The sequence below is a fragment of the Cucurbita pepo genome, chromosome 15, assembly GCF_057944985.1.
Source record: "Cucurbita pepo subsp. pepo isolate OVF chromosome 15, ASM5794498v1, whole genome shotgun sequence".
Classification (NCBI taxonomy): domain Eukaryota; kingdom Viridiplantae; phylum Streptophyta; class Magnoliopsida; order Cucurbitales; family Cucurbitaceae; genus Cucurbita; species Cucurbita pepo.
In genome coordinates, this window is record NC_141812.1 from 12,163,553 (window position 1) to 12,183,924 (window position 20,372).

The following is a 20,372-nucleotide window of genomic DNA, read 5'->3' on the forward strand; positions in this document are numbered from 1 at the left end:
GAGCCAAACAACCGGTGATGTGCCAGTGAGAAGGTTGAGCCCCGAATGGGGTGGTTACAAGATAGTGTGCTAGTAAAGATGTTGGGCCCCGAAGGGGAGTGAATTAGGAGGTCCCACGTTGATTTGAGAAGGGAACGAGTGGCAGCTAGGACGCTGGGCTCCAAAGGGAGGTGGGGTTGGGAGATCCCACATCGGTTGGGGAGGTGAATGAAACATTTTTTATTCCACATTTAACACGACGATCTCTTTAATAATTTTGTCACGTATAGCTCACGAAATCTACACGAGAGGACGAAGTTGGGATCTCGGAGCACAGCCCCGTCAGTAAGAAGCCAAGATTGTGATGCCATTGGGAAATCAGTAACTTCATGGTCTAAGTAACTAAAAGCAGTTTGCAACAAAAAGATAAAAAGAACAAAACCATCTCTCAAGTTGTATTAGTCTTTATTTGAACATCAATGAATTTCTTACTCGGTCAGTTCTTACAACTGGAATGAGGAGGATGCTTCCTCAGGGGAACACAAAATTGCAAATATCATCAAAGAAAGATGCATGTGGGACTACTTTGCATTATCATTATCATTTGGGGAATTGAAGTTGAAGCTTTAAATGATAAGATGTATCCGTAACAGATGCTTGCCTCTCTGTCTGAAGAAAAATAGCTATCCCTTGTGCAAAAGCAAAAGACCCTGTCCCCCCAACCACTGTCATTTCTTCTCTGTTCTCATGCCCTATATGTTTGGCATGGACGCTCAAGCTGCCCGAATATTCCGGTGTGTCGAAACTCAGATAGATGATATTGAACGACGAACGAGCAAACTGTTCATTAGGAATGATGAAACCTTGAGCGTTTCCGACGATCTGGGAAGTGTTCTCGAGTCCCTTTGTAAGCATTCGTCGGAAGACAAAAATCCCAGAATCTGGACTTGGTACAAGCTGCATATTGTTAGATCTGGAATTTGCTTTAGAATGTGGCTGTTGAATGTAAAGGGACAGGTCCGCCCATGGAGGTTTCCTGTCGTGCTTGGCCTGTTTTCTGTGGGATACCGGCGAGAGCAAGGCCAAGAGAATAACAGCTAGGATGGCCAGGCAGATTGCAGCGCAGAATATAATTCTGTTCTTCATAATGCATTGAAAAACCAACTTAAAAAAGAGACATAATGTATTGATTATGAAGTAGTCACTTGATACATATAGCTCAATCACCCTGTTTAAAGTTTAGGTCAACTAATTCAACTTTTTTTAGCTTTGGCACCTAATCCATCGTCCGCCATGTTATACATGGAGGGTCGGTATTTTAAGAAAATGTCTTTTTGTAAAGGTCAATCGTCTAACAGGATTTGGTGTTCCCTACATAACAAATCCACTATTAAATCCAATGACTTCTACTCAATCCTGCTTATGCTGCAACATGAGGTTATAACTTAGATGTGTTCCTCCTGCACAGAGAATCCATGGATATGCATTTATTGAAGGATTTGGACAAAAGTTTAGATCAAGATGAAACTTCATAATATGCTGCTTGATGGTCATTCAAAAAAATAATTCGAGTAGATACCCTTTCGTTCACGAGCAAGGAAGTGTCCGTTCTCAAGGCACACTGACCTGCACAGCTAAGGTGCAAATGAAATATCATTTCTGTAACACACAGCCAAGGCAAATCATAGGCTCGCAAATAGTAGAAATTCTGCATTATATTCAAAATTATCAACTTATGAAGTGTGTTAAGGCTAATCTGAGCCAAGTGTCAGGCTTCAACTCTTTAATGCTGTACATCCACCCTTCCAACGTCACCTTGTTCCTAAGATTCAAAACATGGGCACCGAACACACACATCTTTGAAAGAAATAGCCAAATAACAAGCAGCCGAAGTGAATGAAGGAAAAGACTGGCCCTCAAATGGATATATCACACCATTTACAAATTTATATGATTGCTGTCTCCTGCATATCCTGGTAAAGTTCAAAGCAACTTTAATTGAATTAAAAGCAAAGAAAAGGATGAAAAGAAAACTAAAATAAAGTGAACTCAGGAAAAGAATAGACATGAATAAAGATGTTACCTGCAAGGAGGTAAAGAAGAAAAACGAACAGGTATGCAGCGATGTTATTTCCGCTCTTCATCTATTTGTCGATAATGCATTCTCAATTCTTCTAATTACAACACTGAGACTGCTTCCACTTTCCAAAGCTTTGACTGCTACTTGGTGTGCATGTTTGTGCCACTTTAGCAGATTGTAAGATTGTAGAACAGCCCATCTTGCTTGATTTGACATCTGCAAAGTGAAAATAGCAGCAGAAGTCAGAAAACAGGTCAATATATCTGTGGACATTGGAAGAATATGTCAACTCAAGCGCATTAGATTGAGAACCTGCGCAACAGACAATGGGGGTTGCAAAAGAACGCAGATACTTCTAAACAAATTTTCATCATTCTCCCCACCCTCTGCTTCCCCGTAAACAAGAGCTTCAGCTGCAATGCCCGCAAAAAGAACCATGCAGTACCTGACCACAGTCATGCCCAAGGCATCGCCAAGTTAGATATACAGAGTTTCAGGCATGAAATTGAGTCCACTCATATGATCACTAAAATCAGAAAACATTGCTAAGAACTGTCTCATATCTTTCATTATTTTGTAGATCCCAAGCCTTTGGTGCCTTAAAAGGTCAGGAAGCTGAAGGCAAAATATTGCTATTTACGCTCTTTCTCGGATTTACAATACTATAGTAGGGGGAAAATGGAAAAATGGTTGTGACCCTTTTCAAAAGGGACAACTATTTAACATGATCACCTGTCAAAGGAAGTACCATCCAAACGTCCTTCAGCGAGGTTGCTTGCCATTTTTTCATCCCAAAACTGAGTACCTGCCTATTGAATTCAGAATAAAAAGACTCATCAATACAGAATCAAAGATTTCACATTAAGCCATCCAAGTCTAACAGTAATCTCTAACCTATTGCTTATCCTTTTTATCAAATTGACACCGTGATATGAAGTATTGTTGAGTTTATCATATTGAATTAATTTTATTTTCATTTAGTTACAAAGCCACCTGCTTGATGCATGGATGGATACTTCATATTCAAAACATTTTCAATTACCATCATTTCAAGACCATAGTTTGAAATGCATATGAAGGGATTGTTTACCTGTCCTTGTATCCCCATTTGCATAGCAACAATCGGATCTAAAATCACTCCACGAATTGGGCAGCCCATGAGGTAAGCTGCAATAGGGTACAAGGAACTTTTATCAACATTCAGGAGTTGTGCTTGCATAATTGCATGAACTACTATTCCAAGTAAATAGCATTTGAATTAAACATAACCACAGAGTTCTGCATGAGTCAAAATTAGTAGAACATACCAGTCAGTAGATGTCCAGCTTCATGTACAAGGATTCGACGCCTATATGGTGGCCAACAGCTTGAGATTTGCGCTAGACAAGTACCACCAAGGAGGATAGAATCTAAAAACGCTAGCCCCAACAGTGCGAAAAGGTTTGGCCTGATATCTATGTCCTGGGAGAGCAGGAATGATGTTCCACCAAGACAAGCAATCAAAGCATAACGAGAGCTGCCTGAAAGACCCCACTTCTTTGGAGACAATTTGGACACTGGAATAGCAGAGGAGGCCAGAAAAAGAAAATTAAGTGATACGTTGAATATGAAAAATAAATCCATCTGAAAGCAGAGATTTGTCAAATCACCTTCTAATCCAGTTGTAGACTCCAATACAGAGGGCGTGACATCTCTTGGACCCTCCAAAACTGCAGGTATTGTCATATCATAAGTATGAATTAAGCTCCAATGAGTAGCATAAAACTGGTGGATAAAGTTGAACAATGATAAATTTTGGCAGCCCTCGTTGTTGATAATGTTTAAACGTTGATAAATTATACTACGCCATAACTTTACAAAAGTATAGAGCCTCAAGGCAACTCGACATACACTGATCATTAAGTTGTTTCACGCGGCTTGCATACCTTTCACCCAGAACTATCTTCACGAAATAACAGATAGGAACTCATTTCCATAGGTAAACTAAAAATTCCCAATTTGATACCAGCAGAAAACATGGCGAAAAAACTTGAACACTAATGAAATAAATTGACATAGCGGAGACTGTGAAAAGGGTGTACCAATATTCCTGCATTTTCCAAAATTGGGCAAAAATCCTCTATCCCTGAGAAACCCATAAGCATTGGCAACAAGCTTCATATCATCCGCATTCAAACAAGTGTCTAGTACCTCCCAGTCCCTCTCCCAGCCAGACAAGCGCGGATTCCCGAGAGCGGAAGGGGCGGAATCAGCAAGTGCCGAATCATTAGGGGGTTCGATTGCGCTCTCTCTGCCAAAGGATTCGAGAAACCTAAGAGCTTCAGCGAGGTCCTTGCGCTTCACTGCCTCTTCATATTCTTGCCATTTGCGAACAGCTCTAGGCAGAAGGAGGAGACGCTGATGGCGTTGTAAATGGAAATGTTTATTGATTCCATTTTTTTGCTGGAAATGGAAGGGAAATGGGCAATGGAAAGATTGGAATTGGAGAAGAGAAGGTGAAATTAGGAGCTTGGGAGGACTATGGATAGACATGAGACCGTGCAGAAGTGCAGCCTTGCGCAATACAAGGGGACTCTTGGAATTGGCAATTTACGAGGATCCACCCTCAAATCAACCCCAAATGGAAGCCTTCTGCGTGGAGGGCTCAATTGGATAAAGAAAAAGAAAATACCGAAAGCAAAGTTATGAAATTGAAATTCGGGCATTTTGAGCAGCCAACCTGAAATGTTCATCATATTACTCAACTACCCAAGACGATGGGAATTAATTTGGTGGTGGATTTAATTTTCGAGTTTCGTCAGAGCAATGTGTCACAACCATACTAAAAAAAAAGAATACGTTATAGACATGGTGGCACGCTGATTATCATTCACCAAGTCATGTCAAGGACCGAAAGAAGTGTCATAATATGGTTGAGAATGACGATGCATTGTCCAACACACCAAGAAAAGTGGACAAGATTGCGAAGCCAAGGTGCAAGTAAGAGTAGAAACGATAATATAGTCAACGTTTCAAAGATAGTCTTAGGAGTTAGTGAGCCCTTTGCCATAACTTCAAAAGTTACACTAAGTCGTGAGATTCAACAAGCAACTTTGGAATCAAGTATGCATAAGGAAAATATCAAATGAACGATTCACGTTGGCATAGGACTCCTCACTAGTTTGATGTCCACAAGTGCCAGATAGGTCCGTCACTCTACGGAACACTAATATATCATACATAGAGTATTGCAAGACAGATCTCTTAGACATCTTCCTTCAAAATAGATTTTGAATACATTTGAATACACTGTTAGGTGACGTCGTCATAGTGCCCCTTCCCTTGAGTCAAAGGTTGGGATATAGGGTAAGACTTTTGGCACCATATGTGTAAATAACTCGGAGGTGTGCCCACATTTTGTTCATAGAGGAAAAAGAGCATGAACGAAGGCCACAACTTTGCATTTGACTTGCTTCGGTTGCTCTGCCGTTTCTGTTCAACCATGCACTTCAATTGCCTTTTGTGCACACGGAATCTTTTCTGGATTATTCCAAGCGCACCTTTTCTTGGTCGGTGGGGAGCTGAGGTAAGGCATCACGGGCGATTGGATGGGGCATGAACTTGAATGGTATTTTGTTATTCATGTGAATCAATTGAAGTTTAAATATTTGATAGAATTATAATGGTAATAATTTTATTTAGCTGGTAACCATAAAATTCAGGCTTTACTGGGAAGATAAACTGAAATAAAGGAAAATGAAAAAGAAAAACAAGCGTTTCAATACCCCTGGGATTTTAGGAAGACCACAGAGAGACGAGACCACCACTTCCACTCCCACGGTATTCGCTTCACCCCATGGAACTCCCACAAATAGGTCTAAATCCCAACCCGTATACCCCGCCGCTGATCTTCGCTCCTCACCACGTGTCCGCTTCATTTTCCATTTTCCTTCTATAAAACCTTCCTCCTGCCCTCCCCATTTCCTCCGTACTTCGCTTTGCCTCACTCTACACCACTTTTCTAATTTCTCATCCTATTCCTCGTAAGTTTCGCCCATCCCATGCGTATTTCTCCCTCCCCCTGCCTTTTTCTTACCTGGGTTCTTTTTTCATTCGTTGTTTTCTATGTGATTTCTCTCAGGCGATTCTCATGGCAACCAAAAGGAGCGTCGGTACTCTCAAGGAGGCTGATTTGAAGGGAAAGAGGGTGTTTGTGAGGGTCGATCTCAATGTTCCTTTGGATGACAACTTCAACATCACCGATGACACCAGAATCCGTGCCGCTGTGCCTACCATTAAGTATTTGCTTGGCAATGGTGCTAGGGTCATCCTCTCCAGCCATTTGGTACCATTTATCTCCTCTTTCGCCTCATCTCCTTTCCCTCTTTCTCCTTCTCGCCAGATCTATCTATCTGGCATGTCTTTCCTGAGTTTTAATTTCTGGATTCCTTCAATCGTTGCATGTCATAGCTTGTGAATTCCAAGTTTCGATCCTTGGTTTTCAGGAAAGATCGATATTCTTTCCCGTTTTCTTACATCTTGATTAGTGAATTTAGATAAATGTACACTCTTTTATTGTCATTCCTGGTATGCACGATTCAGTTTTGTGGATTTAATATCCGTAGTCTCGAGTACTGGAAGTCTCATCGACCTGTTGTGTAAGGAGAAATGTTGGTTCCTGCACTTAATCCTTTATAGTGACGTTATGTACTATTCTATTGTGATTGATCATATGCTCTGCATCAATTTAAGACTTATTTTCTAATTTTCCGTATTGTTTTACTTTGTTTATTCCCTTTGCTCATTATTGTTATCGATTATTGTGATTTTTCAGGGACGTCCAAAGGGTGTAACACCAAAATACAGTTTGAAACCTCTTGTTCCCAGGCTTTCTGAGCTCCTTGGAGTTTCGGTGTGACATCTACATTTTGTGTGAATATTCGGATTTCTGTTTGTATTTGATGATAAAGTTACGGATTACTGAAATTTTGTTTCACCTTCCGTAATTAGGTGGTAATGGCTAATGATTGTATTGGCGAGGAAGTTGAGAAGTTGGTCACTGGATTGCCTGAGGGAGGTGTATTGCTGCTTGAAAACGTGAGGTTTTACAAGGAGGAAGAGAAGAACGACCCTGAGTTTGCCAAGAAGTTGGCTTCCCTCGCGGATCTCTATGTTAATGATGCCTTTGGAACTGCTCACAGGGCCCACGCTTCCACAGAGGGTGTGGCTAAGTACTTGAAACCTTCTGTTGCTGGTTTCCTTATGCAGAAGGTTTGTTGCATGCTCTATCACCTTTCTTTATTGTGTGAGAATGTTGATTAACACACTATCACATTTTGGTGTTATTTTGGGAAGATGCCTGGTTGCGTAACTGATTGGGCTTTTGGTTCAGGAACTTGACTACCTGGTCGGAGCTGTGTCTAATCCCAAGAGACCATTTGCTGCCATTGTTGGTGGTTCAAAGGTGTCATCCAAGATCGGTGTAATTGAATCCTTGTTGGAGAAGGTTAACCTTCTTTTCCTGGGTGGAGGAATGATCTTTACCTTCTACAAGGCACAAGGTCTCGCAGTGGGCAAATCCCTTGTTGAAGAAGACAAGCTTGACCTTGCAACCTCGCTCCTTGAGAAGGCCAAAGCCAAAGGAGTTTCTCTTTTGCTTCCAACTGACGTAGTGGTAGCCGATAAGTTTGCTGCTGATGCTGACAGCAAGGTTCGTAGTTATCTTTTTTCAATCGAATTTGGCTAGATTCAGCTTCAACATTCATGAAAATAGTTGGGTAAGTTGTTTCTCTGTACTTTTTCAGGTTGTGGCAGCATCAAGTATCCCAGATGGGTGGATGGGGTTGGATATTGGACCTGATTCTATTAAGAGTTTCAGTGAAGCTTTGGACTCTACCCAAACCATTATTTGGAACGGACCTATGGGAGTGTTTGAGTTTGACAAGTTTGCAGCTGGAACCGAGGTATGCAATAGGGGGTGACCATACCTACTCCTAACAATGGCAAAGTTAATGAAGTCTTTCTAAATGGTGTACTTGGTTTATGCTCTTTCTTTTGCAGGCTATTGCGAGGAAATTGGCAGAGCTGAGTGGGAAGGGAGTTACCACCATAATTGGAGGAGGCGACTCTGTTGCTGCCGTTGAGAAGGTTGGGCTTGCGGATAAGATGAGCCACATCTCCACTGGTGGTGGTGCCAGCTTAGAGCTCCTTGAAGGAAAGACGCTTCCTGGTGTCCTTGCTCTGGACGATGCTTAAGCTTGAGGGAACTCAATTCTCTCGCCGTTTTCACTGTGTTGTTATGTAGTAAAGGTGGTTGTTTTTCAACCCTTTGAGGGTTTCTCGAGCGTGTCTCTTTTCTTTGAGAAGAGGTAGTTATAGGATAGATTATTAGAATAAGCCTCAAATTCAACTCTGAGCGTATAAGATCCACAGTATGGGATTGGATCATTTTTTTCTCATCGATTTGAAATGTTGAAATCTACTGCCTGATATATTCAGTATTCTATCGCCTTTTTGTTCACGAATGTTGTGGTTGGTTCAATATGTGGATGCTTAAATTTCATGTTCATGGTTGCCACTTCCCTCATGTTCATATTCATTCGACTCCTTAGCTTTTGATCGGCACTCGATCAATAAATTTAAGTCCCTTTTTCGGGTAGCTCTCCTTTGGTTCTTTCTCTTGACCCAAAAAAGGAAGGGCCACGCTGAATGAGTACAGTGACAGATTCATTCGACTCGCCGTTTCCCGTGTTCTGTCGTAAAAGGTAAGTTTGTTAAAATAAGGATGGTGCCAAAGGAAGAAGACCGTTTTCCCAAAATGTAAATCATCCCAAAATACATTCAAAGCTAAGAGTGGTTCGGGCTAATTAGTGATAATTGATGTAGAAGGGAAGGAAAATCCTCCCTTCTCAACCTCTAAAACAAGGAAACCAAGGATACTGCCACCGAAATAAGCATGAAATTAAAGCATGCATTCATGTATTCCCTTATACAGAAGATGCGATTCTTCCCCTTTTGGTAGAGTAATGAATGGCTCCGCATTGTTTCCTATTTTGAAGATTCCTTGAGAGGTTGGCTCTGAATCCTTTGTATTGCCTTGCCTTGATTCTTTCACATTTGTGTTCTTTTATATTCACAGTTCAAGTTAATAACGAAAATAAATAAAGCAACCGAACTTTCATTGGAGCTTGGTGGCATTCATTCATAGCTTAAATGAATTTTTGGCATATATCTGGAAATCTTGTCTAGTATTAGTGGTCACGAATAAGTTAGTATCTCTATCATAAACAACTTCACCGCTATGGTTCGCCCTCAATTTGAACATTAAAAGAATCTCTGAACTGCAAAAATAAATGTTAGTGAGCTATCACCATAGATAGACTGGGAATGATTAAAGAGAAGCCTCAAAGTATGCTCATAAAGAAACTAATAACAAAAGAAGAAGAAGAAGAAGACGACGACAACACAAGTTCAAGTTTGAATAGAGAAGAAAAAATTCGGAAAAAGGAGAAAGCAGCAAAGGGGAAGGAAAAAATAAGAATCTATGGAACTGATTTTTTTTGGTAATGTTGCTGTACTCTACAAAACAAATAACTTCAAAGGCTAACTGGTGTTCAGTTTTGTCGTGTGCATGGAATGAATATCTTGCCTCCATCCTTCTCTTGTCGCGAGGGTTCATGGACGAGTTGTGGATGAAAACAAATGGTGAGATAAATGCCTGGTTTACATGATGGAACAGCTCCCGTGAGCGCCACTGAGGTAAAATAACCATTACTGTATTACTCAAGAAAGTAGAAGAAAACTGAAGCATGAAATAGGAGGAGTTGTTCAGAAGGATCTAACCTCTTATTGTGATCGTAGTTACTCAATGCTTCCTCAAATTTGAGCCACAGAGGACCTGTTTCTTGAAGATCCACATTTTGTGGCCCGGCTATGTAAGCCTGAACAACAAACTGCAGAGTTCGTTCCCTGATCAAAACTACCACGTTAGACGCGGTAGTCGGTAGATAATTTTTTTTCATACTTCGAGTGAAGATTTTCATCCTACAAGAAACCTACCTCCCTTCATATTCAGATAACCAATCGAAGTAGGCAGCACCAAAATACATGGACACAAATGGCTTGGTTAAGTCATCAACAGATTCAAGTCTATATGCTCTGTAGCTCAATTCCCTAACCCACCAACAGATGATTAACATAAATAATGTAGTAACTAGTCCACAGTAATACAATAAAGCCAAAATGCTGATACTCTTTATTAAATTGGTTCAAGATTGACATACATATAAAGCCAAAATGCAGTTGAATAGTCAATCCCCATTATTCCAGGACGCGATCCAACCCCATTAATAAAGCGCATGCTGACTACCTCTGCCAGAGCACAAAGAACCGTCTGTGCACCAATGAATGTACAATAAATAATTTTGTGAAGGATGTTTAATTGAACAGAAGTTTAGAATAATGAGTTATACAGTTCAGGAGAAAATTGTTTCAACAAATCATGCGGTGAAAGTTCAATATTTTCTAGAGTTCTTAATCCATGATTATATCAGTTCAAACTAGTGTCAAAACTTTAAATGAATAATTGATTACACAATTTGCCCTTCAGGTGTACATGCAAAATTTAAGTGATAGACGTTGAATGTGTCTGGAAATCAAGAGCCGTTATGGGTTTTCACAATCAACGGTACAGCATGTATTAACAATTATAATCGAGTTTTTGTTTGGGGGAAATCTTAAAGTTGGCCAAGCTTCATTGCCCTTCATGGTGTTCCCTTCCTAACTTACTCACTGATCATGCTCCTTCTATTATCAATTTAAATTATAGAGCTTTTGAGTGAGGGTTTGTTGGAAAAGGGCTTTGGTTTTTCCTCAATAGGTTCATGCTGAAATAGGGACATTTTTTAAAGCTGTAGTTTATTTTGAGATATCCAATTTTTCGTTTACTTTCTGGATATATTATTACTATTATATATACAATTGAGTTTTCCGGCTTCCATTCTCATTTCATGAACGAACACTATAGAAATGGAAAAAATATCAAATAAACAGAGAAGAATAAAGAAAGATATATTCCAAAAGAAAGTACGGCTGTTGTAGACTTACTGGTTTAACTCCTTTTGTACTGAAATGTTTCGAAATAATAATCTCAGCAACCGCCTGCAAAACAATGGGATTTAGAATGCGGATTTCCTTTTCAAATTTAAAACACCGTTGGTTTGTTTCCCACAAGTTAAGCAGTTGGGTGTATGAAGCTATAAAATGGTAGCAAGCTTGTGAAAGAACTTTCGAGGTCTCTCCTCTTTCTGGAGAGAATTCTAAAGATCAGAATTAAGAGCATTGATATGAGGAATGTGACTACGAGTTATTTGTTGCAAATGGTTTTAGATCACTGCACATCTGAATAGAAAATAAAAGCAACTCTCCTACAAATATAGGCTGAATGTAAAAATATATAGTAAACCAGAATAGAAAATGAGAATTCTTATGATGCATGAAAATCTTATTAATTTTTACCTTCAATTCTACTCGGGAAACATAGAGTCTTTTCTTTAAATCATGAGAAAAACGTACATTGCCCTTTTTCTCCCCAGACTTATTCCACTCTTTTAGAACATGAGGATTATTCCACATCTCTTCCATGTCCTCGGGAGTCGCTCGAGAATCCCAAAATGTATAAACAATAGCTGCACCCTCTTGGAGAGGAGAAAAGGGATTGTCATTTCCATGAAATGCAAATACATATATGTCTGCAGGCATGTATGTATAGCTATACTCTAGTGAAAAGAAATTAAGTTGTATATGCAATAAAGCCAAATCTCTTGGTGGGTTGAATGACAGGAACGACAAATAGGGACAAGGTACCAAAAATCGAATCACACTATTATGTATGAAAGGGTGTCTCTATCAAGTCCAACTTCTTGTTGTTTGCTTTCTTAGTTTCTCTTAGTTAATCATTTGATTGTTTTCTCTCGGGAGGATTCTACTGTGATATGATTCATGAACACGATGTTTTGTTCATTTATGATACTAGTTTTTTTTTGTTGTCCTTTATCTTTGGTTGTGATGAACGGTAAAAATTACTTCATTTAAGGGTATGGAGTAATCATTACTTGCATTAGGTTTTAAAAAAGAGGACTCTATGTACTTTCTTTTTAGTCCAAAAGGAGCCATTTTCCACTTCTTCATCGTCTTCTTTTTTACATTGTTCGACCTTTTCCCTTTCTGCTAGTATTTGAAGGATAGGATAAAAGAGCCAGTTCTTTACTCCAGCAATCTTTGTTAATATCGAGAAAAAATCCACAAGTAAATGAATGGCACATAAGACTCGTGTAAGGAAATGCTACCTGTATTCCCTGAAGCAGTTGGATGGGACGTAGCAGAGGTGGAGGCTTCATTGATATGTTTCCTAGACATAACCCATGTAATGATGATCAGTTTAAAAGTCGTAGCATTGTACCAAGAATATATTCTTTCTACTTCTTATGACACATAAGCAGTTAACCGTTTTAATTGTACATACGATTATTTACACGGGCTTCCACTGTAATACGAAAAAATAGATCTTACTGCAGTTCAAAATTTATTCATCTATGGGAAATGAGCACCTGGATGGAAGACTTTCTTTTACTGATAGATATCGTTTCCAGTATGGTAGAGTTGATTTATGAGTCGCCTTCTTTGTACCACCTTTATAGGCCCTAACTACAAACTCCTCGCTTCTTTCTCTGGAAAGGAATTTGCTTTGTTAATACACAGAACCATATATTTAGAGGGCTAATGATATTAACTTCATAGCGGAAAAATATATGCACTGAACTAGAAGCTGCAGAAGACAACATACAATCAATTAATGAATGAGATGCAAGTTCAGTGACTTACTTATTCTCAAAGCTTGATAACCATTTAAGGTAAGCAGCCCCAAAATATACACTGACAAAGGGCTTGTTCAGGACATCTGGGTTCCCTTCTAATCCATAAGACTGATAACCCAATTCACTGCAAACCAAAAATGTTACTAGTGTACTATGTCCTAATTGGATTATATTCAATGAACTGTGCAATGTATATATTCAAATATGTAGCATATATAAAATAGTGAGCCATCATCTTCATACCTGACCAACCACCCAGCAGTTTTAAGTGTTAATTGCATGATCCCTAATGTTGTCTCTTTGGTTTTTTTTTGATAACGCATAGCAAGAGGCTGTCTATCACTCTCGAGTTCCGCTATGGCGCAGATCATTTCCTGCACAAGTTATGATGTATTACTACAAATCTGCAAATTAAGTAAAGCAACTATTTCTTGCAACTACAAGTTCTAAGTATGAAGAACACAATGATTCCGCTATGGCGCAGATCATTTCCTGCACAAGTTATGATGTATTACTACAAATCTGCAAATTAAGTAAAGCAACTATTTCTTGCAACTACAAGTTCTAAGTATGAAGAACACAATGATAACGCAAAGCAAGAGGCTGGAAAAACAGAACTTACAGAATCTATATTGGACTCAAAGTGCCTCCGCACAATGATATCTGCCACTGCCTGGAGAACAACACAATATTACAATAATTTTAAGTAGATAATAATTTTAAAGGTTACGCAACATTCCTTGCCTAAGAACCGTTCCATCAAATTTAAAGAAAATAAATACTTTCATTTTCTATGACAGAAATGAAAAAAGAAATTGAATAATCAGAAAGCAAATATTCAAATTTCTTCAGAGGATAAGTTGAAATTAAAACAAGATTGAATTATTTTTAAAATCTTGTAGGGGTTCTTGAACAGTCTACATACAATGAAGGCTTATGTCCCCTTCACGTTCTAATAGAAATATCCAAGTTAAAGGCATAAGGGCTGCTTTAAATTCATGTCCATTAACACAAGAGAAAGCGTATGACCTTCATCTCTGTCTGAGTCAAATAAGGCTGTCCGTCTGGATCCCTTGAGAGGTGGACCTTCTGCGTTTTGGATTCCCCAGCATCTAACCATTCAGCGCATACTTCAGGGTAATTCCACATTGCTTCCATATCTTCGGGGTCAACACAATCATCCCAGTATTTAAATCCAATAGCCATTCTTGGCCTCGTCTATAGAACCACATTACCAAAAGCACAGAGTGTGTCAGTACCAAAGCAGCGTGTTGGCTATAAGCGGCACAAATTATAGAAAACAAAAGAAAAAGTTGAGATCCTATCAAACTGTGCGTCATAGTTCATTTAAACGCCATGCTGAAAAGTGTGAAACAGATACAACCATACATGGGGAACCTCCTCAAGTGAAACCATACTTTTGGCCCCAGAGTTCAACTTTGCAGAATAAGCCCAATAGCAGTGAAGAATCAATCATGAGATGTTTAGTTACGCTGTAAGATAAAGCTAACCATGAATTATAAGGCCGCGTTTTGTTATTGAGATGTACGTTCTATACCTTTAAAATCGACGATTTTACATGTTGATATTAAACAACAACATCTTACACCCACCTGACGCCTATTTTTTTTTTTTTTCCCGCCACAAGAGATAAGTTCAAGCTGGAAATAAGATAAATGAACATTGTTGAATTAGCTCATTCAAACATGAATGCCAGAAGGGTGAACTGGGCCGTAAGATTATGTTTCAATAGACAGCGAAAAACACATGGGGTGAGAGAGCTTGCCACAAAGCAAAGGAGTCTATACTTTCTTCTTTTGTCCGAGTTTTCCCAATAATCACAACCCTTCTGACTCGTAGTAAATGGTGAAGCAGGAGGAGCTACGGAACTTCTAAGATATCCAACGAGAGAACTCCCTATCATCTAAAATCCCACAAAATAAACGAATATTCATCCCCTCAGGCATCCGCCTTTAGGAGGTTTGTATACCTAAACAAATCACCACCATTATCGGAGAATGTGCAGTCCATAAGAACAAATCGGTTAGATCAAACGTGTATGCATCCATAATCATGCATCGTAACAGATTTCAATCAAAACCAAGTTCGAAGGATGCAGCAGAGATAGAAGGATTACCAGAATAGCAAATAAAACGATCGGGGAGGCCGCCGAAGGCGTGGAAATGGAAGTTTAGGGAGGAGGATTATGGAGCCGGAAGCATGGAATTTGAAGGAGATGAGATTGAAGGTGGACCATTGTTGCCGGAATTGGAAAAGAATGATGTAGCATTGGTTTCTATAGAGGCGCGTGGCAAGGAGTCTTCTCAAAGGGCGCGACACGTGGCGTACTTGACTCAATGACTTCCCGGCGATTTTTGCTTGTATTGTTTGATAACTTTCACGCCAAAATTAAAATATTCGTCCATACTCCATCTCTTAATATCCCATTCAGTTTCTATCTTTAATAAATATTTATAAATTATAAAATAAATTAATATTATTATATGCCTAACTTTAGAAATTTTCCATTAATATCACTTATTTGCTCTCTTTGGGAGAAACAAAAGAGTGACGTGGTCATTTGCATATGCTTTGTTTTCACTTATTAATTAAATTTTCAATTGGTCTTTTCAAAAAAATAAAATAAAATCCCAACGGACGCCATCGTAGCACGTGCGGCACGTGCAATCTGAAAGCGGGTTCGTTCGAACTTTCCTTTAAGCTAAAAGGGTTATTTGATGGGGCCCAAAGAGAAGTCCAAATCGTGAAAGCAAGGCCCAATCACGGCCCACGTGGACTCCTCCATGCTTTACGTCAGATCCTGCCACGTCATCACAAGCCGACAAATCAGGGTGGTTCAGATTCTGGGTCCCACGCTTCCAAGTTCTAGTATTATTTATGTGCTATCTGTCCCATTTATATTAGATTCTCCAAGTAAATTTATAGTTAGAATTCGTGATTGATGAAAATCATTAATTAAATTAATTTTTAAAGTTTTTTTTTTCTTTATGATTAAAACAAAAATTACTATTTTATTAAATGAGGATATAAAAATAATTTTACATCATGAGCAAGACCTAAAAATACTATATATTTTTTATTTATTTTAAAAGAGCCATTTTTCACAGATATAAATAGGGGCTCCCCGTCTTCTTCCTGCTTAGCTTTCTCCGACTCCGAAAAGGCACTGTCTCACAGGAATTTTTTTTATTTTTTTATTCTGCGTTTGGGTACGACTGACGAAGCCTTTTCTGGCCATTCTTCACCTTCTCCCGTCTCCCCTTCCGTAATCTTCAAAAAGTACTGCTTCCATGGCCGCACTTCCGCTCTTCAGATCTGCACCCGCCGCTTCTATTGTTCAAGCATCTCTTTCCTCCTCTTCTGCCGATCAGTTTACGGTCCTCCTCTTCTCGATATTTATATTGATCCTTTATCATCATCATCATCATTTCTCTAATACATCGTGTTCTAAAATGGAATTTAGTCAAATGTTGCAGCACAGCAATACAAATTGTTCTTTACTTGTTTCTTTATAAGTTTATAATCGGTTGGAAATGGCCTTCGATCATGAAGAAGTTTTCGGCATATGCTTCTTACAACTTGCTTAGCGCATTCCATACTCCTCAGTCCACACCTTGTATCGATCAGCTGATGACACAGTTGTTTTCTTACTTACCGTCGACTTTATTTTGTTTATGCAGACCTCGTACGTTAATTTGAATTCTTCGAAGTTTCAATCGAGCATTTTCGGTGCCCATGGTCCAAGCGGTTCACTTTCCTTGCAGCTTCGTAGAACCCAGAATATTCAGCCTATTAGAGCTACAGCCACTGAAATGCCTCCGACGGTTCAGAGTTCAGTGTTAAAATTTCATATTTCATTTCTCTGTCTTGTTTTCCCCTTAAAAATATCATCAATAATAAAATAGAAAAGAAATTCTTGATGCTAATAATTTTAATTTGTTGCTTCTCAAGAACCAAGGAGCGGTGGAAAGACAAGGATCGGAATCAATGGTATGACTTGGTCGATTTTTTTACTACTCTTCCTATAATTATTACTTCTTGTTCATTGGCTTTCTTGTTATCAATCCCATATCGTTTCCTTTTCTCTTTGTAGTAGATTTCTCAGCTGTGAGCGTTTCTGCAACAGTTACTTAGGAAGGAAGGAAGTACAGAATAGGAAAAATAAGTTCAGAAAGTGATTTAATAAAAGAAAATCTGCATGTGAAACTTTATCATAATGGCGTTGCTTTAGTTTTTGGTCTCTTTCAATTGATTAAGAGACTTAAATTTGGAAGTACAGCCTGCTTATTTTCGTTTCCACTTTGGAGCTGCCATATTTGAAAGATGGATTTTCATGTCCGTTATTTCACATGCTTAATGCGTGTTGGAAATCATTGGTCACAGGTCATGTTCATGCTACCCTACACTTGTTTCCCTAAACAGAAACTGATCTTTGTTAGTACGCAAATCTCTGTTTAGATTATTGAATTATACTCCTCCAGGAAGTGCTTACTGATAGAAAGTTGTAACTTATGAGGTACTTTATTCATCATTCTTTTCATTTTTGTTCTTCGTTATTGAAGAAATCAAATTATTTATTTTAGCTTACTTGCCCGAATGATGTGACTTTTCTTACCAGTGACAACCTGGATATTTAATTTAGATTGGATTACTTCATTCATTATTCTACATTAGTGTTTGAGAAACTAGAAGATTAATCTTGGTTAGTTTTGTTGTCATTATTTCTTGAAAATCAAACATTTAACATGGCCTCTCATATCATGTAGACCTTGGTCATGTGGCCTTGACATTGCTATTTATTTTGTAAAGAAACGTCCACCCAAATAAAAACGTGAACCAGTCTAACTAATGCAGGTTTTGGACGTATTGGAAGGTTGGTATTGCGGATTGCAACCTCGAGGGATGATATTGATGTAGTTGCAGTTAATGACCCTTTTGTTGATGCAAAGTACATGGTAGTGGCAATCCGACCTCCTTTCAAATTACAACTTTTTAAAATTAGTCATTTTTTGTCATCCATTGGTGTTCATTTAGCTGTGGATAAGCTTTTATTCCTCCCTCAAGATTGATTAACCTGGATTATCTACAATGCCTAAGATCGTCTAAGGAGCTATTAATGCTAAGAACTTTCTCTGCTCAAGTTTTTAATCCTGTCACTTGAAAATATAGACCATGATTATAGCCGTGAGAGGGTAGTTGAGTAATATTTCTTTCAGTTTCAACTTTCTTGAATTGCTTAGTTCCTCAAGCATTTGGATGAGAAGAAATGATTGTAGTATACTCTTCATTTTATGCAGGCATACATGTTCAAGTTTGATTCTACACATGGTAATTTTAAGGGCACGATTAACATTGTGGATGATTCAACTTTGGAAATCAATGGGAAACAAATAAAAGTTTTAAGTCAAAGGTACTCCTGAGAAATCCACAACATTTAAGACATAAATAACATCTGGATAAGTTTTGCATGGTTTCTAACTACCAGGCATATATCTGTGGTTATTTCTATAGGGATCCAGCAGAAATTCCTTGGGGCGAGTTTGGGGTTGAGTTTGTTGTTGAATCCTCTGGGGTTTTCACAACGACAAACAAGGCATCGGCGCACTTGAAGGTCTATAGACATGCTAATTGAACCTAGTCCTCGCTCCATCTATATATGCCCCATCATTATACCATCTAATATTGAGACTGAAGGTCCCCAATTTCTTGACACCTCTTTGTAGGGTGGAGCGAGGAAAGTAGTCATATCAGCCCCATCAGCTGATGCACCTATGTTCGTTGTTGGAGTTAACGAGAAGACATATAAGCCTAGCATGGATATTGTTTCAAATGCGAGTTGCACCACGAATTGTCTCGCTCCTCTTGCGAAGGTGTGTGAATCCCAAATGCTTAGGCATTTTATGAAATAGAATTAATTAACATTTAAAGAAATTGAGTTCTACGGATATGACATGCAGGTGGTTCATGAGGTTTTTGGTATCGCAGAAGGTTTGATGACCACCGTGCATGCAACTACAGGTCTCTCTCCCCCTCCTGTTCTCCACAAAAAATAAAAGGCAAAGAAAAAAATTACAAAGGATGATAATTTCCTTCTCTTTCTCAGCTACTCAAAAAACTGTTGATGGCCCCTCAATGAAGGATTGGCGTGGGGGTCGTGGAGCTGCACAAAATATCATCCCGAGTTCTACCGGTGCTGCAAAGGTTAGTGGTTGAAATAAGAGGCTTTGATTGCTACGTGGTAGAGGAAATTCAATAGCTAATAGTAATCTTTTATTAATTTCAACATTTTTAATAAGATTCTTGAACTGCAGGCTGTGGGAAAAGTTCTTCCTGAGCTCAACGGAAAACTTACGGGGATGGCATTTCGTGTTCCAACACCTAATGTATCTGTTGTGGACTTGACTTGTAAACTAGAGAAGAGCGCTTCTTATGAAGATGTCAAGGCTGCAATCAAGTAAATGAACTATTAGTTCCTTCTTACACACATTATTTTTGAGTTTAATCATGAATTGATTCACGCATTAGTAATTGTTGTTTATCACTAATCTGTTGGTCGACCTGATTACCAACTAAAGGTATGCCTCAGAAGGCCCACTTCAGGGTATCCTCGGTTACACAGATGAGGACGTTGTCTCAAATGATTTTGTTGGTGACTCAAGGTATTATAGTCTGCACTGCTAAATTCTTCGCAAAGAGGGTATAGATCACGAATATAATTGAATTTTAACTTTACTGTAGGTCAAGTATATTTGATGCAAAGGCCGGAATAGGTCTCAGCGACTCCTTCATGAAACTTGTCTCCTGGTATGACAACGAGTGGGGATACAGGTACGTTCTATAGTGAAGTTATTAGAAACGAGTGCTTGAAATATGCTTTTCTCCCTTTTTGTTTTGGTAAATATGACAATTATAATACACTCACCCAAACAGCAACCGAGTGTTGGACCTCATAGAGCACATGGCGTTGGTGGCAGCCAAGAAGTGAAGACTATTACGAGAGGTTTAGACTTCTGCCACTTTACAAGAATTTTGTGGAAGATCACAAATCGTCGAGTCTTTTGATCCCCCTCTGTTCTTCATCGTCTTGAACAATGTAAACATTCCATTTAACCTTGAAAATAATGATGAAAAACAATTTTCGGATTGACGCTGTTAAAGCGCATCACCTTATCAAATAACGGGGTTAGAATAACCTTACTATCTTCATTTTACTCTCTTTAAGCCATTTATTTTCCTTTCCGAATAAGATTTTTCCCTCCAATTGAGTTTTATCACTCCCTAATCATATTCTCTATCTCGCTTCCTGACCTTTTCTCCTTCAAAAGTTGAACATTCTCAAACATAAAGGTTACCGTACATGCAAATCCTATGATTCCCAACCTCAAATTTAAAAAAGATTGCAGCCTGTGCATATAATCTTAAGCACTTGTGTAAATCTT

The 20,372-nt window shown here is 38.8% G+C and overlaps 5 protein-coding genes across 10 annotated transcripts; 2 read left to right on the forward strand and 3 right to left on the reverse strand.

Moving 5' to 3' along the window:
* Positions 1 to 408: 408 nt before the first annotated feature.
* On the reverse strand, positions 409 to 1,370 carry LOC111776503 (Disease resistance-responsive (dirigent-like protein) family protein). Its single transcript, XM_023655964.2, has one exon. The coding sequence runs from the start codon at positions 1,123 to 1,125 to the stop codon at positions 580 to 582; it is 546 nt and encodes a 181-aa protein (XP_023511732.2). The 5' UTR covers positions 1,126 to 1,370; the 3' UTR covers positions 409 to 579.
* Positions 1,371 to 1,666: 296 nt separating this feature from the next.
* On the reverse strand, positions 1,667 to 4,750 carry LOC111776502 (ATP-dependent zinc metalloprotease). Of its 2 annotated transcripts, none has more exons than XM_023655963.2 (8): positions 4,141 to 4,750; positions 3,709 to 3,768; positions 3,367 to 3,615; positions 3,150 to 3,226; positions 2,792 to 2,868; positions 2,372 to 2,504; positions 2,063 to 2,275; positions 1,667 to 1,952 (listed from the first exon to the last, which is right to left on the reverse strand). In XM_023655963.2, the coding sequence occupies exons 1-7, from the start codon at positions 4,589 to 4,591 to the stop codon at positions 2,120 to 2,122; spliced, it is 1,203 nt and encodes a 400-aa protein (XP_023511731.2). In that variant the 5' UTR covers positions 4,592 to 4,750; the 3' UTR covers positions 1,667 to 1,952; positions 2,063 to 2,119. The 2 variants fall into 2 exon arrangements, with proteins under 2 accessions (XP_023511731.2, XP_086973972.1); XM_087117846.1 differs by having other exon boundaries at positions 1,667 to 1,971.
* Positions 4,751 to 5,852: 1,102 nt separating this feature from the next.
* Positions 5,853 to 8,558, forward strand: LOC111811554 (phosphoglycerate kinase 3, cytosolic). Its single transcript, XM_023698458.2, has 7 exons — positions 5,853 to 6,081; positions 6,180 to 6,383; positions 6,873 to 6,950; positions 7,049 to 7,309; positions 7,431 to 7,748; positions 7,843 to 8,001; positions 8,099 to 8,558. The coding sequence occupies exons 2-7, from the start codon at positions 6,189 to 6,191 to the stop codon at positions 8,291 to 8,293; spliced, it is 1,206 nt and encodes a 401-aa protein (XP_023554226.2). The 5' UTR covers positions 5,853 to 6,081; positions 6,180 to 6,188; the 3' UTR covers positions 8,294 to 8,558.
* Positions 8,559 to 9,425: 867 nt separating this feature from the next.
* Positions 9,426 to 15,210, reverse strand: LOC111811152 (transglycosylase). Of its 5 annotated transcripts, none has more exons than XM_087117845.1 (13): positions 15,050 to 15,210; positions 13,942 to 14,130; positions 13,535 to 13,585; positions 13,156 to 13,286; positions 12,920 to 13,036; positions 12,646 to 12,765; positions 12,385 to 12,446; positions 11,612 to 11,724; positions 11,144 to 11,197; positions 10,321 to 10,430; positions 10,097 to 10,210; positions 9,881 to 10,006; positions 9,426 to 9,755 (listed from the first exon to the last, which is right to left on the reverse strand). In XM_087117845.1, the coding sequence occupies exons 2-13, from the start codon at positions 14,116 to 14,118 to the stop codon at positions 9,713 to 9,715; spliced, it is 1,218 nt and encodes a 405-aa protein (XP_086973971.1). In that variant the 5' UTR covers positions 14,119 to 14,130; positions 15,050 to 15,210; the 3' UTR covers positions 9,426 to 9,712. The 5 variants fall into 5 exon arrangements, with proteins under 5 accessions (XP_086973971.1, XP_086973968.1, XP_086973970.1 ...); XM_087117842.1 differs by having other exon boundaries at positions 11,555 to 11,724; XM_087117844.1 differs by having other exon boundaries at positions 11,612 to 11,733.
* An 857-nt stretch (positions 15,211 to 16,067) lies between these two features.
* Positions 16,068 to 20,139, forward strand: LOC111776302 (glyceraldehyde-3-phosphate dehydrogenase GAPCP2, chloroplastic). The gene is made up of 13 exons (XM_023655723.2): positions 16,068 to 16,310; positions 16,614 to 16,764; positions 16,885 to 16,923; positions 17,788 to 17,888; positions 18,231 to 18,343; positions 18,445 to 18,544; positions 18,657 to 18,803; positions 18,891 to 18,951; positions 19,037 to 19,134; positions 19,245 to 19,387; positions 19,509 to 19,592; positions 19,672 to 19,761; positions 19,864 to 20,139. Exons 1-13 carry the CDS (start codon positions 16,224 to 16,226, stop codon positions 19,916 to 19,918), a joined length of 1,269 nt encoding a protein of 422 aa, XP_023511491.1. The 5' UTR covers positions 16,068 to 16,223; the 3' UTR covers positions 19,919 to 20,139.
* Positions 20,140 to 20,372: the final 233 nt, after the last annotated feature.

Excerpts from the sequence above, each read along its gene's own strand:
- LOC111776502 (XM_023655963.2), bottom strand. The coding sequence starts at position 4,591 with ATGTCTATCCATAGTCCTCCCAAGCTCCTAATTTCACCTTCTCTTCTC. Across the intron at positions 3,616-3,708 it reads GTCTACAACTGGATTAGAAG|TGTCCAAATTGTCTCCAAAG; the intron begins GTGATTTGACAA and ends CTGCTATTCCAG. Across the intron at positions 3,227-3,366 it reads AGCTGGACATCTACTGACTG|CTTACCTCATGGGCTGCCCA; the intron begins GTATGTTCTACT and ends ACCCTATTGCAG.
- LOC111776302 (XM_023655723.2), top strand. The coding sequence starts at position 16,224 with ATGGCCGCACTTCCGCTCTTCAGATCTGCACCCGCCGCTTCTATTGTT. Across the intron at positions 18,344-18,444 it reads ATAAAAGTTTTAAGTCAAAG|GGATCCAGCAGAAATTCCTT; the intron begins GTACTCCTGAGA and ends TTATTTCTATAG. Across the intron at positions 18,545-18,656 it reads AGGCATCGGCGCACTTGAAG|GGTGGAGCGAGGAAAGTAGT; the intron begins GTCTATAGACAT and ends ACCTCTTTGTAG.
- LOC111811152 (XM_087117841.1), bottom strand. The coding sequence starts at position 14,118 with ATGGCTATTGGATTTAAATACTGGGATGATTGTGTTGACCCCGAAGAT. Across the intron at positions 13,287-13,534 it reads TTGAGTCCAATATAGATTCT|GAAATGATCTGCGCCATAGC; the intron begins GTAAGTTCTGTT and ends TAACTTGTGCAG. Across the intron at positions 11,734-12,384 it reads AACTGCTTCAGGGAATACAG|AGGGTGCAGCTATTGTTTAT; the intron begins GTAGCATTTCCT and ends CTCCTCTCCAAG.
- LOC111811554 (XM_023698458.2), top strand. The coding sequence starts at position 6,189 with ATGGCAACCAAAAGGAGCGTCGGTACTCTCAAGGAGGCTGATTTGAAG. Across the intron at positions 6,951-7,048 it reads CTGAGCTCCTTGGAGTTTCG|GTGGTAATGGCTAATGATTG; the intron begins GTGTGACATCTA and ends TTCCGTAATTAG. Across the intron at positions 8,002-8,098 it reads AGTTTGCAGCTGGAACCGAG|GCTATTGCGAGGAAATTGGC; the intron begins GTATGCAATAGG and ends TTTCTTTTGCAG.
- LOC111776503 (XM_023655964.2), bottom strand. The coding sequence starts at position 1,125 with ATGAAGAACAGAATTATATTCTGCGCTGCAATCTGCCTGGCCATCCTA.